Raw genomic sequence first — 15,918 nt, 5'->3', positions numbered from 1 at the left:
GGGTCTTCCTGCTGTCTCCAGGAAAGTTGTTGGGTGAGCCTGCATTGGGTAGGACTTGGTCAAGGCAAATAGAACCCAGACCCCAAGCATTTCTCCATGAGCACGTCCCACCCCACCAGAAACAGACCTTCCAACCAACTCAAATATCTCTGACACTTGAGATTCTTTATTTGGAGGGGCACACCCAATGGTGCTTAGGGATTGTACCCAGCTTTGTGCTGAGAGATCACTCCTGGCAGTACTCAGGTATCATATGGAATGCTGAGAATTGAACTGGGGAAAGTGCCTTAGCTACTGTCCTATCTGGCATATGGGATTCTTTTTTTGTTTGTTTTTTGGGAGTCACATCTGACAGCACTCAGGGGTTACTTCTGGCTCTACACTCAGAAATCGCTCCTGGCAAGCATGGGGGGGGGGCCATATGGGATGCCAGGATTCAAACCACCATCCTTCTGCATGCAAGGCAAATGCCTCACCTTCATGCTATCTCTCCAGCCCTCATATGGAATTCTTGAGCTTCACTGAAGGCTTCATCCTAAAGGTCTAGCTCTGAGTTTCTTTCAAAATTATGGTGTAAAACTTGAAGGCTCAAGAATTTCTGGAACATATTGTAGCTGACAACCACTGTTTGTCCTTTTCTGTCCTTGATTCTGACCCCACAGTCATTCTGAGTGGGACTTCCAGTCTGCAGTGTTCACCCTGTCTGGGCATCACTGTATAGTGTTGTGTCTTACTGGGGTGTTGGGAACACTTGGGGTAGGTTCTTTTCTATCCTGTGTTTTGCAGTTCTTCTGGCCATTTGGCACATTCACCAAGTCCTATAAATCACTTTTAATTGAACCCATGACCAAGAAATCATTCTCAGTGGGAAGGGCAGAATAGAAGGGTGGTACCAACCTCAGCCTGGGGGAAGAGTAGTGCCACCTTTGGAGGTGGGGGACAATCCCATCATCCTTGGTTTGGAGGGGGCAATATTTACCACATTCCATGGGAAGGTGAGCATACCTCCTATCTGTAAGGGCATGAGAAGCTTCAGGGATGCAGTATCACCCCTCAGCTTATGGGGTAGTATGTATGGACCACCTTCAGGGGATGAAGTACCACCTTTAGCCTCTGGGGCAGTATTACAATCTTTCTAAGTGCAATACCACCAATAGTCTCCCAGGACAGTATTTACCACAATCAGGGGTGCAGAACTACCTTTAGCCTTTGTGGGCAGTATGTACCACCTTCAGAGGTGCAGTCTGACCAATAATCTCTGGGGACAGTATTTGCCACCATCAGGGGTGCAGTATCACATTTAGCCTCTGTGGGCAGTATGTACCACCTTCAGAGGTACAATGGTCTTTGAAGGAGCAGAATTTGCCACCATTGGGGTGCAGTACCACCCCTCAAATTGTGGGGGCAAGTAAATCCCTCCTTTTGTGATAGTAGTACTACTAAAGAAGTGGAGGACAGTAATACACAGTTTCTTGTTTTTTTCTTTATTAATGTTTAATTTTTAATTTTATTTTATTTGGGTTTTGGTATCGCTCAAGGATTACTTCTGGCTTTGCTCTCAGAAATTACTCCTGGCAGGGTCTGGAGAGATAGCACAGCAGCAGGGTGTTTGCCATGCACGCAGCTGATTTGAACAGATGGTGGTTCGAATCTGGGCATCCCATATATAGTCCTCCTCTGCCCCCCACCAGTGCCTGCCAGGAGGGCAGAGAGCACAGAGACAGAAATAACCCCTGAGTGCCGAAGGGTGTGACCCCAAAACAAAACAAAACAAAACAAAACAAAAAATAAAGGAAAGAAATTACTCCTGGCTGGCTCAGGCTCATATGGGATGCAGGGGACTGGGGGTAGGGGTGCAGGTGAGGGGAAGAAGCCAGGTAGGTCACGTGCAAGGCTAAAGCCCTCCCTGCTGTGTCATTATTCTGGCTCTTTTATTAATGTTTGAAACACTTTAATCCATGATATTCTCAATGTTCGGGTTTCATGTATACAATGCTCTAGCACCACTACCTGCCCACCAGTGGACTAGGGCACCTTGGAATATATGTGAAAATTCCAGCAGGGGACAGTGGTTCCCAAAGTGAGTCCCTGGTCCAGCATCTGCAGCTTTGTGAAGGGGCTTGTTAGAAACACAAAGGGAGTTTGTGCAGTCATAGCACAGAGGGTAGGGTGTTTACCTTGCATGTGGCATACCCAGGTTCAATCCCCGGCATTCCAAATGTTCCTGTGAACCCACCAAGAGTAGTTTCTGAGTGCAGAGTCTGGAGTGAGCCCTGTGTGCTGCCAATTGTGGTCAAAAAAAAAAAAAAAAAGTAAAGAAACACGAATCACAGAGCGGTGGCATAAGCCTTGCAAGTGCTGGCCTAGGACGGACTGCAGTTCGATTCCCCAGCGTCCCTCATGGTCCCCCTAGCCAGGAGCGATTTCTGAATACATAGCCAGGAGTAACCTCTGAGCATCACCGGGTGTGGCCCAAAACCAGCACTAAAACAAAACAAAACAAAACAAAAAAAACCCACGAATCAGTGAGAGGTCCCTCACTGAACAGGCCATTTGGAGTGAATCTAGGGTTGAAGTTATTTAGCAAGTTCTTCCAGATAATATTTAAGTTCTCTCAAGTTTAAGAAGCTTGAGCTGGGGGCTGGAGAGATAGCATGGAGGTAAAGCGTTTGCCTTTCATGCAAGAGGTCATCGGTTCGAATCCCAGCATCCCATATGGTCCCCTGTGCCTGCCAGGAGCAATTTCTGAGCATGGAGCCAGGAGTAACCCCTGAGCACTGCCGGGTGTGACCCAAAAACCAAAAAAAAAAAAAAAAAAAAAAAAAAAAAAAGAAGCTTGAGCTGGAATGAGAGAGTCCTCCAAGTTTCCATCTTGTCTGTAGGGATTTATCTGGGCTCATGACTGATGTCCGTATACTGGAAGCTTCCTTAAATAGAAATGATCCTTCCGGGGTGAGTGAGTTCATCACTTCATGGCCATTAGCACTGGACTCACAGCTGGGGCCTTCCGGTCATCTGTTTGGTTCCATCTGGTCAAATGTCCTGTCGATTCTATCATCTCTTCCTGGAACAGGACACCACAGGACCAGAGTAATAGCACAGCAGGGAGGTCATTTGTCTTGCATGCAGCTAACCCTGAATTTGATCCCCATGCCCCATATTGTCTCCCGAGCCCTAATCCACAGTGACCACTGAGTGCAGAGCCAGAGGGATTAAAAAATACAAACGAGGGACTGGAGAGATAGCATGGAGGTAGTGTGTTTGCCTTGCATGCAGAAGGACCGTGGTTCGAATCCCGGCATCCCACATGGTCCCCCGAGTCTGCCAGGAGCGATTTCTGAGTGTAGAGCCACGAGTAACCCCTGAGCACCGCCAGGTGTGACCCCAAAACTAAACCAAAACAACAACAACAACAACAAAATACAAGCGAATGTAATTCAGCATTTGCTTCTACCTACATCCAGGACACCTCCTGGAACTGTTACGAACCTGGCTTCTGGGATTCAGCCAAAAATCTTTAGCAACAAGAAGAGAGGGAAATGCACTAGTGTGCATGGAAAGCCCTTTAGACCACAGCTGGAAGGTTCTTGAAGATTCTAGAAATAGTGGCCCTGGCTGCCACCTCATTTCCCTTCACTGTTTGCACTTGTGCTGCGGAGTAGGGACTGTGGTGATAAAGAGCCACACAGGGGTGGCCATGTTCAGATGTGTCTACTCACAGTTCTGGGGTATTGGCAGCATCCTGCTTCTTGGGGGAACAATTCCTCCCATCCTTTTTCTGGGTTTCTGAAGGTGGTAATCCTACCTTGGTGCCCCCTAGTGTGTGCCATATTTCTGAGGTGCCTCAGCTAGTTTTATGGATCTTCTCCTCAGGACACCAGCCTTCTGGGTCCAGGCTCAAGTCAGGGGGACCTGGGCTCAGGACAGGATGGCTCTATTTCTGTGTGTGTGTGTGTGTGTGTGTGTGTGTGTGTGTGTGTGTATGTGTGTGTGTGAGACAGGATGGCTCTATTTCTGTGTTTGTGTGTGTGTGTGTGTGTGTGTGTGTGTGTGTGTGAGAGAGAGAGAGAGAGAGAGAGAGAGAGAGAGAGAGAGAAAGCAGGGGTCCACATACTGCTGTCTCCCTGAGTGAGATTCAGGAAGCCACCACCATGAACAGTGTGGAGGCTTCATGCACCCCCAGACGCACACTCAGCTGTTCCTGCTTGTGTTCACAGGGTGTTCAGACCTCCACCTCTTGGATATGTTGACCCCAACTGAGAGGAAGCGCCAGGGCTATATCCACGAGCTCATCGTCACTGAGGAGAACTACGTGAATGACCTACAGCTGGTCACTGAGGTAGCAGCTGGTGTGGGTGGGTTTTTGAGGGGAGGATGGGGACCCCAGGATGCTGCTGAGAATCTTTCTGCATGGAGGGTCTTACCCAAGGGAAGGTAAAAGAGGTCACAACACACTCAAGCCAAAGGACAACCCTCTAGTCCTCCATGCTGGCTGGCATCTGGCCACTATTGCAAGTAAGTCCTTGTGCTCTGATTCCCGGGGGCCCTGGACCAGGTCCCCATACCCCCAATGAAGGGCCCTTGCTCACCCACTCCAGAAGGATGGGCAGAGAAAATGAGATGCCTCATCTTTCTTCCTCCAGATGCACAGGGAATGGTGCAGGACCAGGAGACGAGCAGGCATGCTGAAGTCCTTGGTACCGAGTTGAAAAACTCCCAAACTCATGGGGCCAGAGCAATAGCATAGCAGGGAAGGCACTTGTCTTGCACGCAGCAAGACCATGCTCAATCCCTGGCATCCCAGAGGGTCTCCTGAGTCTGCAAGGAGTAATTCCTGAGCACAAATCCAGGAGTAAGCCCTGAGCTATAAAACAAAACAAAAAGGGGAAACTGATTGTTTGGAATCTGTCCCCTTTTACCTCCCCACAATCTTTTCTCCCATTGGCCCACCTGCAGGAACAACAAAGCTTCTAGGTTCAGGAGAGGTGCTGGGCCAATAGGTTCACAGGGAGTATCCAGGAAGCCTTGACAGTGACCTGCTCAGTCTCCCCCTTTCCCAATGCCCTTGATGAGGGCACACCGAGCTCTGCCTGTTCTGAAATGGCCTTGCTGTGCCCATGCATGGGGGTTCACAGAGTCAGGAATTCCCTATACCCCCTCAGGGGAATCAGCTTCAAGCACCCTTCACTGTGTTCAAACACGGACCTCTGGAAAGAGCCTTCCCAGAACCCCCACTTTCCTTTCCCTCGGGAAGTTGAAAGGAGGGGTCCTCTCATCGGGGTCAAGCCAAGATCTCTGCCCAGGCTCATCAAGGCTGCTTTGTTTTCTGGAACCCAGAAGCAGGCTCCAGATACCCCTTATTCCAGGGCTGCCAGTGTTGACCTTACCCAGACTGAATGGGTCCCCAGATCCATTTGTTGGAGTGTCGCTGTTGTCTGGGGCCCTCCCCTAGGGAGAAAACAGCACTCCTCTTGCCAGAGACCTCCTCAACCTCCATCCCACTTGGTACTGGGGTTCCTGCTTCAGAAGCTCTGCAGGAAGGGGGCGCTTGCAGCTCCTGGAACGGGTCCCAGCCAAGCTGCGGCTGCCCAGGGGGGTCCTTCCGGGCTACTCTGAACAGCCCCACGGGGTTGCATGCGTGTGTTTGAGGTGTACGCTAACCTGTTTGCTTTCTGAACCGCTTCGTTTTCCTGCATCTGTAGATCTTTCAGAAACCCCTGATGGGAATCTGAGCTGCTGACACGAAAAAAGAGGGTGCTATGATTTTTGTTAACTGGAAGGAGCTGATTATGTGTAATATCAAACTACTGAAGTAAGAGCCTTTCTCCTCTAATCCCGCCTCGCTTCCCGCCTCCCCGGCACTCACACACTAGCTCGGCTGTGTGGGTCCATCCCCGCGTCCCGCATCCCCGTCCTGTCTCCTGCACCCTCATTGCGCATGCAGCTGGCCCTTGTCTCTTTCAGTCTCTTCTGCTCATTTCCACATCAGCAAGCACCACTGCTCTTTTTAGCCCTGAGGCTCTTTGCAAACACACACACCCCCACCCCCCATTTTCCACTGTAGAGGGGACCATGGCTTGAGGGCATCTGTGGTTCTAGAACTCCTTGAACTCTTGCTTATTAGGAGGCAACATTCTGCTTTGTAAGTTGACCCTCAGATCCAGGTTCCCATCCTGTTGATGAAAAGCAGGGACCACTCCATCCTAGAAGGACATCGATGGCTGATCTCAGCAGTTCCAAGGGGCTGCTATACATGTGTTGCGAGTGGAGTTTGCATAGGTTCCCGGTGGACCAAGGGGGAATGTTTGAGGCAAGAAATCCAGAGACCTGGGCTGGGAGACCCCCACCAGTTCACTGGCCTCCCTCTCTGAGCCCCAGCTTCTCCTCTGCAAGAGGATCAGATCATCAGAAAGGTTTCCATTCATCATTCCTTCCAGTTCTTTTTTAATGTTTCAGTTGAGGACCACACTTGGTTGTACTCAAGACTTACTCCTGGCTCTGTGTTCAGGGGTAACTCCATGAGAGCTCTGGGACTCATGGGATGCTGGGGATAGAACCTAGCTTGGCTGCCTGCAAGGCAAGTATCCCACTATCTCTCTGATCCCTCCTTCCAGTTCTTCAATAAAGAAATGCTTAAAATGTCCTCAGGAAGCGTCTCTTGCTAGAACACACAGAGAAAATTAGAGTCTCCAGGATTTGGGCTGAGGAAATAGCAAAGCATGTAGGGCACTTGCCTTGCACAAGGCTAACCCGAGTTCAATCCCCAGCATCTCATATAGTCCCCTGTGCACCATCAGGAGTGATTCCTGAGCGTAGAGCCAGGAGTAAGCCCTGAGCATGCCTGTTATGATCCTGAAGGTAAAAAAAAAATCTTTAAAAAAAATCTCAGAATCTGGAGGAGGGGGAGGCACATCCTCTTCCTGGAACCTGCATCCATTCCTGATAACCTGATATATTTCACAGAATCAGACGAGGTCATGATGCAAATGGTGCCTGCATTGTTGTGAACATTCCAGGCTCCCACTATTTGGAATGAATCTGGAGGTGGGATGAAGAGATAGCTGAGAGGGCAGTAGATAATAAAATATCTCTCTCTCTGTTCTCTGCAAGACATGCAAGCTAAGATGACTTCAGTGAGATGCTAAAACAACGTGGTTTCCATTTGCCCTCTACAAAGGGCACATAAGCTTCTGAGCATAGATATGGCATCAGGCTCTTGGCTCACACCAGCTGTGTCTATTGACTGTGTCTGAGCATGTCACGAAGATTTCCTGGGCTTCTGTGCTCTCTTCTGTGAGGCAATGTAAAAATGTAATCACAAAGGGGTAATTCTAAGGGGCTATCTTGGTGCTTCAAATGCAATTGAGGACTGAGGTGGAGGGGGCTTTTGGGGACCGTCAGAACCAGATCAAACCTCTCCTTAGAGCAAGACTGCCTCATTTCCAGGGGGCAGAAGTTAGATGAACCTCAACATCCACTAACCCCAAGGAGCTGGAGTGGGTAATAAGGGTCAACAAGAAAATGCCAAGGGATCAGATTGTTTCCCCCAGGAGAACAGAATAAGGACATCAGATGGATGACAGCATGAAAAGAAGCCAGTGAACTCTGACAGCATATTGAAGTTTCCTGGGGATTGAGAAGAGGGAGACACAGGGGTATAAAGGGAATTGGGTGCAATTACATTTTTTTTTATTTTTTTTGGGGGGGGGGAGAAATAGAAATAGAATCTCAAGTGAATCTTGAACTTCTCCACCCATATAAGAAACTCAAATAAGATTTGGATCCAGATTAGTATTTTATTTTGGGGAGGGTGTTACCTGGATGTGCTCAGGGCTAATTCCTGGCGCTGTGCACAGGTATCACTCCTGGCTGTTCTCAAGGGACATTATGTGGTATTGGAATCCAAGCCAGGTTAATTGCATGCAAGGCAAATGCTTTCCCTTCTGTCTGACCTTTCCTATCCTCCCATGTTCTTGAGCTGAGTCGGGGTTAGGCCTAGGCTCTCCTGCCTCTATCTGTAGGCAAAAAGGAGGAGGAACTGAAGATGCCCCACCAGGTTGAGTGGTTAAGGGACATGAGTAAAGGCCTGGTGTGTATGCTCTGGATCTCTTCTGTGGGTTACACCCCAGATACCAATGGGGCTTCTACAGTTGAACCCTGATGGAAGACTGTGGGACCTGTAGGCAGACACTCCACATTTTGGCTAGAATTCCAGAACTTTCTAACTTGCTCTGGGCACTGGCCTTGGCTTGACTTTGGTACCCAAGTGACAATACAGTTGAGGTCTCTCTGTCCTACCTAGTAGGCAGGTAAATCCTGGGGAGGAAGGGAATTGGGGGACCTGTTCTGGACATGCCCCCAGCCCTACTATAAACATCCTAGTCCTGCCCTTCTCCCTAGAGCACATCTTGAGCGCCAGCCTCTTGTCTGGGTAAACTGGCTAATGTCTCCCATCTTCCAGATAAAATACCTGTATTGAGCATGTGCTTTCTGGAACCCAACTTCTCTCCTCTTTTCCTTTTCTCCACCTTTTCAAAAAAAAATTTGGGCCACAAGAAAGTGGGGAAACGGTGCAGAACGAACTCTCATGTGTGGTTCACATCATGGGTGCATCATTGTTGTGACTTTGCTGAGGAATAACCCCTATGATGGGGGGTTGGAGGAAATGGCCCCTGGCAAGAGAGAAGTGGGGGGCATTTGTGGAGTAAACAAGGTTGAGGCAGCCTTCTAATGAATAGTCACACCTAAGCAGTCACAGGACCTGCCCCGCATCTAGGGGTCTGAAAATCTTGAACTTGAGAAGTTTAAGAACTTCTGAAGTCGGCTGGAATGATAACATAGTAGGTAGGGTTTTGCCTCACCTGCAGCCAACCTGGGTTTGATCTCTGGCATCATATATGGTCCTTTGAGCCCACCAGGAGTGATTCCTGAATACAGAACCAGGTGTGAGCCCTGAGTGCTGCCACTGGATGTGGAAAAAAAATGAACTTCTGAAGTTCTTGAACTTGAACTTCTGGAGTTCAAGAACATGGGGTATGTGTGTGAGAGGAGTTAGCTATAAGATTTATCAAACACATAGCTAAGAGGTAAATCACACAGTACAGTGTATTAAGGAACTGTCCTCCTACTCTTCAGAAGCCAGAAGCAGGATCATTCATTCACAACAAAAAATCCATTTGGGGACTGGAGCTGTTGTACAGTGGGGAGGGCATTTGCCTTGCACATGGTTGACCCAGGTTCTATCTCCGGCATCTCATATGTTCCTCTGAATGCCAGCAGGAGTGATTCATTAGTTGTTCATTAGTTCATTAGTTGTTTGGTCATCACTCACACACATGTCCAGGTCATGGAACTATGTTTTTTTTTTGGGGGGGGGGTTTGGTCCTTTTTTTTTGTTTGTTTGTTTTTGCTTTTTGGCCCCACCCGGTGACGCTCAGGGGTTATTCCTGGCTATGTGCTTAGAAATTGCCCTTGGCTTTGGGGGACCTGGCTTTGGGACACTGGGGATCCATCCTAGGTCAGTCATGTGCAAGGCAAATGCCATACTGCTGTACTAATGCTCCAGCGCCATGGAACTATATTTTATGTGAGATCACAATCAGCTCATCTAAGGGCAGAGCTGTGGATGTAATAACCAAGTCAGATTATAGAATGAATCCTCAGGTTCTAGAGTCAGAATACTAGAATGATGTGGGTCTGGAATAAAACATCAACCTAGGAAATAATTGCACACATACTCAAGGAGGGAGAAATGGATTTAGGAATTCCAACGTATCAAGCTTCGTAGAAGTCCAGAAATGCAAGAGAGCATTTTCCTGAAAATCCAAGTAGGGAACAGACATACCTGGAGGTGGGATTAGGTGACCTAAGCACCAATCCAAGTTGCTCCATTCAAAGATGTTTCCAGCCAATGAGTAACAAGACATATACTGAGTGGAATGGGATCAGATTAATCCCACATTTTAATTAATCCCATGAGGTGAATCTCCGGATCTGGTGGCACACTCTGTTCAAACCCATATTCAAGCACAGGCCATGTGAGTCTTGCTGTCCATGCAGTGAAACATTCCAGAAGGAGACCCTAAGTCTGTTCTCATGCCTACCTTCTGGTTTAGTGAGTTGAATCTCTGAGGATGGAGCTCAGGACCCAGAAACTGGTTGAACTTCAAACTAGTTGCTATGTGACCCAGAGACAAGCATAGGGATTAAGCACTTGTCTTGCATGTAGTCAACCCCATTTAGTTCCCTGAACACCACCAGGAGTGGTCCCTCAGCACAGAGCCAGGAGTCAGCCTTGAGCACCATCATGGCCCCAAAGCAAACAAAGACAGTGACCATCTATATATGATATTTCTCCCTTTTCCCTCATCTTCCCATCACTGGGGAAAAGGGATGGAGCAGGGCATCTTGGGATATTCATATTCTTGCAGAAAGATAACTTTGCTCTCCACAGGAAAACTAACTGGTGGTGTGTCTTGCCTTTCTCTTTTATCGCAAGCTTGTTATGTGACTATTCAGGGCTCCCATTTCCCTAAGTTGTGGTGATGTCACTCTTGGGGAAATTTCTGTGTGTTGGTAAAAACCCTACTCCAAGTCCCATGCCATGGTATTAGCCCAAGGGCATGACCCACAGGCTCTTGAGGGCACCAAGCACTGGCTCTCACGCTCTCAGCAGCTTTGCGGATTGTTTCCTCTCCCCACAGAGAATCTGTGTGAAGAGGGGTCACTGTTGTGACCACATAACTCAGTGTTTCCCACAGCTGGGGGTGCTGTCCCTTGCCCCTCTTCAGGACATCTCTCATGATCCATGGGGGAAGGGCATTAATAACCTCAGGTGCAATTGGAGAAGCATCAATTCTGATTATTTCCTTGAAGAAGTTAGAATTTTTGGGAGCCGGGTTGTGTTGTGTTGAGCCATTTTATTTTCTGAAAAAAAAGGGTAGCTAGTTAAGTAATTTGGGGAGCCTCTGATTCCCTTAGAGCTTCTCTTCTTGGCTTCTCTGCCCAGTCCAACTGTTATTTTTCTTTGGTCCCAAATATAAGCGATGAATATTAAGTTCACTGGAATATTAAAAGTAATGCTGATGTGGCAAACCTCCTTGGAATGATAGTTCCTCAAGGACTTTATAACTGCTCTGATTTTACCATGAAAGCAGCTGAGAAAACATGTAGGGTCATTCTTCCCACCTTTTGTTTAAATTGTATCCAGTGCATTCTGCTCTACCTTTCCATCCATCCATCCATCCATCCACTCACTCATTCCTCATTTACCCATATAACCACCTAGTTATGCACTCATCCATTATCTATCCATCTCTCCACCCACCCATCATCCATCATCTCTCTATCCACCCCATCCACTCTCCCATTCATACATCTACTCACTTCCCTCCAAATACCCATCTGTTATCCATATTACCCACCCACCCATCCCTCCGTCCATCCATCCACCCACCCAATTACTTACCCATCATTAATCTATACACCTATACATATATCCACTCAGCACCATCATTCACTATACACATCTATTTGTCCATCTATACATCATCCACATTCATCTGTCTATCCACCCATCCACTCACTCATTCATCCACTCATTCATCATTTTTCCATACACCCACCAATTTATGCACTTATCCATTATCTACCCATCTATCCGCTTACCCATCCACTCATCCCTCCACCAACCCATCCATTCACTCATTCATCCATCCATTCACTCATATATATATGCTTCTATTCACCTGTCTATTCACTCAGTCATCCATCCACTAAGCCATACATCCATATACATATACGTGCACTCACCCACCCATCTATCCACCATCAATACATCTTTTCATCCATCCACACATCCACCTATGCATCCATCTGCTACTCACCATACATACATTCACTCACTGCCCACCATTCACCCACCTGTTATCCACCCACCCACTATTCATCCTCCCATTCATCCATCCTCCTATCCATCTGTCCTTTTGTCCATTCATTCGTCCGTCCATCCATTCATCCTCCCAGCTAACCAGTCAGCCATCTACACATTTATCTAATACACATCTGTTCACTCACCTATCTATTCACCCACTCACCCATCCTCCCATCCACCCATCCATGATCTCCAGAGAAGGCAGAATCCTCTGTGATCCTACCCTGCTAGAGCACTACTGTCCTTCCCATGTGGAAGTTCAGGGGCGCACCTGGTCTAGCTGCTGGCATTAGGCAGATGCATGCAGCCGCATTGCAGAATGCATCATCCTGGCTATGGTAGATCTGAGCATTCAGTTTACAGTTGAACCCCCTGAAGCTCCAGGATCACATAATAGGCTTCTAGTGTCAGAACCCTTTAATCCTGGCATGGCCACAAAGCAGCGAATGGTGCTGGGTTCAGTCCATTATCTCTACCTGTCTTTGGGCAACGTACAAGGTGACATCATTTCATGGAATACCTTGATTGTGTTCTGCTTCCCCCTGAAAATGAGCCTCTGTATCCCTGAAAGTAGCAGTTCTCTTGGGCGACATTGGCCCTGGAGAGACTCAGGGTTGGGCTCCTTTCCTCCTTGATCTACTTCTTAGAGAATCTGTACAGCAAGACAGGGACTCGGGGATCCCTTCCTGCTTTCTGAAGGAACAGTCCCATATTTCACCACAAGAAACAACATCAACAAAACACTGTCCAGATGTGCTGTTGCACTGAGTAAAGATTCCTTTCCAAGTTGCTATTCCTGAGAGCCAGCAAGCCATCATGAGCTGCTTTGGGGGCCTAGGGAACACCTCTCTGTAGACCAGCCCTTCCTCCTCTCTAGTTCTTGTCTCCTGTAGATTGGTAGATCCTGTAGTGCTCCCTGGATGGGTGCTCCTGCCCGCACAGTGCAGACCTCTGCAAAGTCCTTTTGCAGGGGCCCAGCCCGGAGTTGATGGCTGGTTTCCATGCAGGGCGCTGAGAGTCCGCAAGAAGATGTCTGGGGAGAAGATGCCCGTGAAAATGATTGGGGACATCCTCACGGCCCAGCTGCCGCACATGCAGCCTTACATCCGCTTCTGCAGCTGCCAGCTCAATGGAGCCGCACTCATTCAGCAGAAAACCGACGAGGCCCCCGACTTCAAGGAATTTGTCAAGGTAGCACCCAGCTGCAGCCGCTGGGGCCCCTGAGCATCTACAGAAAGAAGTCTCTCTCACTCTCTCTCTGTCTCTCTCTCCCCTTCCTCTCGTTCTCTGTCACTGCCTCTCTTGGTCTTTCTCTGTCTCTTTCTCTCTGTCTTTCTCCCTCCTCTGTCTTTCTCCATCTCCCTTCTTCCTCTCTCTCTCTCTCTCTCTCTCTCTCTCTCTCTCTCTCTCTCTCTCTCTCTCTCTCTCGGGAGGTTGGTCACATCCGGTGGCACTCAGGAATTACTCCTGGCTCTGTGCTCAGAATTGCTCCCGGCAGGCTCAGGGAACCATATGAGATGTCGGGATTTGAACCACCATCTGTCCTGGATCTGCTGCATGCAAGGCAAATGCCCTACCGCTGTGCTATCTCTCTGGCCTTCCTTCCTTCCTTCCTTCCTTCCTTCCTTCCTTCCTTCCTTCCTTCCTTCCTTCCTTCCTTCCTTCTCTCTCTCTCTCTCTCTCTCTCTCTCTCTCTTTCTTTCTTTCTTTCTTTCTTTCTTTCTTTCTTTCTTTCTTTCTTTCTTTCTTTCTTTCTTTCTTTCTTTCTTTCTTTCTTTCTTTCTTTCTTTCTTTCTTTCTTTCTTCCCTCTCTTACTCTCTACCTGTCTCTTCCTGCTTTCTTACCTCTATTTTCTTACTACCTCTCTCTCAGTCCGCTCACCCTTCTCTCCTCTTCTTTTCTTTCCTCTCTCTCATGCTCAGAGGTTATTCCTAGCAGAGCTCAGGGGATCATATAGGGTGCTGGGATCAAACCTGAGTGGGTTGAGAGAGAGGCCTGGAGTAGAAACAGACTGTGGGGGGGGTGAGTAGATGCTGTTCTGGGGGTTTTCTGGGCTTCATAGAGGGTTAACTTAGCTAGAATAAGTTTATGATCACTAGGGACCAGCCTGGTGGGCCTGGAGCCTGGATATCACCTCCTCACTCTTTCCCTTCTCCCCCATCTACTGTTTTACTCCTGCAGGGTGCGGGATAGTGGTGGGGCTTGACCTGCTTTTGCAGGTCCTTCCTGAGAGAAGGATATTCAGGGATATTCCTATCCTTCCTGAGAGAAGGATATTCAGGGATGGAACTGGCCCAGAGCTGACAGTTCCTAGGAATAGCCTTAGGCCACTGGCCCTTCTAAGACAAAAAACCTAGGCTGAAGACAACCCATAATTGGCTGGAGCACAGGCTTTGCCTGTAAGAGACCTGGCTTCTGGCCCCACATGGCAAATGCTTCCAAGCACCACTGGAAGCAAGTCCCAACCACTGCCACCTAAAATGCTGAGGCAGGAAATGTTAACAGAATATTTGCTAGCTGATCCCCATGGGTCCCTGTGACTTACAGATGGTATCATCCTTTCAAGGGAGAATGACATTTGTCTTCTGGGTGGGCTGGTATTAATTGCCCAAGTGGTGAGAAGGAAGAGACAGGGTAGAGGGAAGAGGAGGGAGACTAGGGAGGCCTGGGCCTTTATGGGGGCTAACCCTCATGGGGCAATTAGATTTAACCCTTCTCACAGCTCTGAGGCCTCAAGGGGATTTTATTTGGAGCCAAGTTCTAGATTCCTCTTGTTTCTGGAGTGTAATAAAGTGTATTCAGGCGCCAGCGTGAAAGTACAGCAATTGAATGCTTGCCTTGCAAATAGCCTCCTAGGATTCGATTTCCAGCATCCCATATGGACCCCAAACACTGCCAGAAGAAATTCCTGAGTGCAGACCTAGGAATAGGCCCTGAGCACTGCCAGATGTGGTGTCCCCCCAAATAAAGTGTTTGCAAGAACTGGAGCAAGGTGGGCATTTGCCTTGCACACAGCAGATTCAGGTTTGATTCCTGGCATCCCATATGGTCCCCTGAACCTGCCTGCCAAAAGTAAAATTTGAGCACAACCTGGAGTAATGTCTGAGTGCTGCTGGGATGGTCTAAAACCAAATCAAACCAAAACAAAACAAAAGAATGTTTACAGTAGGGTCTGGAGCCATAGTACCATGGGTAGGGCACTTGCCTTGCATGTGGCTGATAAAAATTATCCCCAGAATCTTTTTTTGGGGGGGCCACACCCATTTGATGCTCAGGGGTTACTCCTGGCTAAGTGCTCAGAAATTGCCCCTGGCTTGGAGGGACCATATGGGACGCCAGAGGATGAACCGCTGTCCTTCCTTGGCTAGCGCTTGCAAGGCAGACACTTTACCTCTAGCGCCACCTCACTGGCCCCACAATCCCCAGAATCTTATAGGTCCCCCGAGTCCTACCAGGATTGATTTCTGAGCTAAGAGACAAGAGTAAGCCTTTAGCGCTGCAAGGGTGTGACTTCCCCTAAAAAATAAATACAAGGATTGTACAGGATGGTATGGATGCCTTCAGACCTTGGGGTTACTTACCATTGGCCTTAGGACCTATCATTGTCTCTTAGTCTCCCTGAACCTAAAGTCTGGACCTGAACCTATGACCTGAGGAATTGTTAACTTCTCGTTGTGTAGGAAGAGCCCAGAGTGGTGGTGCAAGCAGTAGGACATTTGCCTTGCACACACTAATGCACTCAGAAATCGCCCCTGGCTTGGAGGACCATATGGGATCCATCCTAGGTTAGCCCTTGCAAGGCAGACACCTTACCACTCGTGCGACCACTCTGACCCATATGCTGAGTTCTTACTCTTGACTCTGCACTCAGGAATTATTCCTGGTGGTACTTGGGAGACCAAATGGGATTCCAGAGACTGAACCCAGGTTGACTGCATGCAAGACAAGCATCCTCCCTGCTGTGCTATTGCTCCAACCCCCTATT

At 48.4% G+C, this 15,918-nt stretch overlaps 1 protein-coding gene across 1 annotated transcript in view; it reads left to right on the top strand.

The window, feature by feature from the left end:
- Positions 1-15,918, top strand: part of ITSN1 (intersectin 1) — a 229,022-nt gene that overhangs the window by 186,799 nt on the left and 26,305 nt on the right. The window contains 3 exon segments of the mRNA XM_049785739.1: positions 4,218-4,339; positions 5,703-5,812; positions 12,940-13,123. Coding sequence (XP_049641696.1) covers positions 4,218-4,339; positions 5,703-5,812; positions 12,940-13,123 — 416 coding nt within the window.

This window comes from Suncus etruscus, chromosome 13 (genome assembly GCF_024139225.1).
Source record: "Suncus etruscus isolate mSunEtr1 chromosome 13, mSunEtr1.pri.cur, whole genome shotgun sequence".
Lineage (NCBI taxonomy): Eukaryota > Metazoa > Chordata > Mammalia > Eulipotyphla > Soricidae > Suncus > Suncus etruscus.
This window is presented reverse-complemented; position numbering and strand designations above follow the sequence as displayed.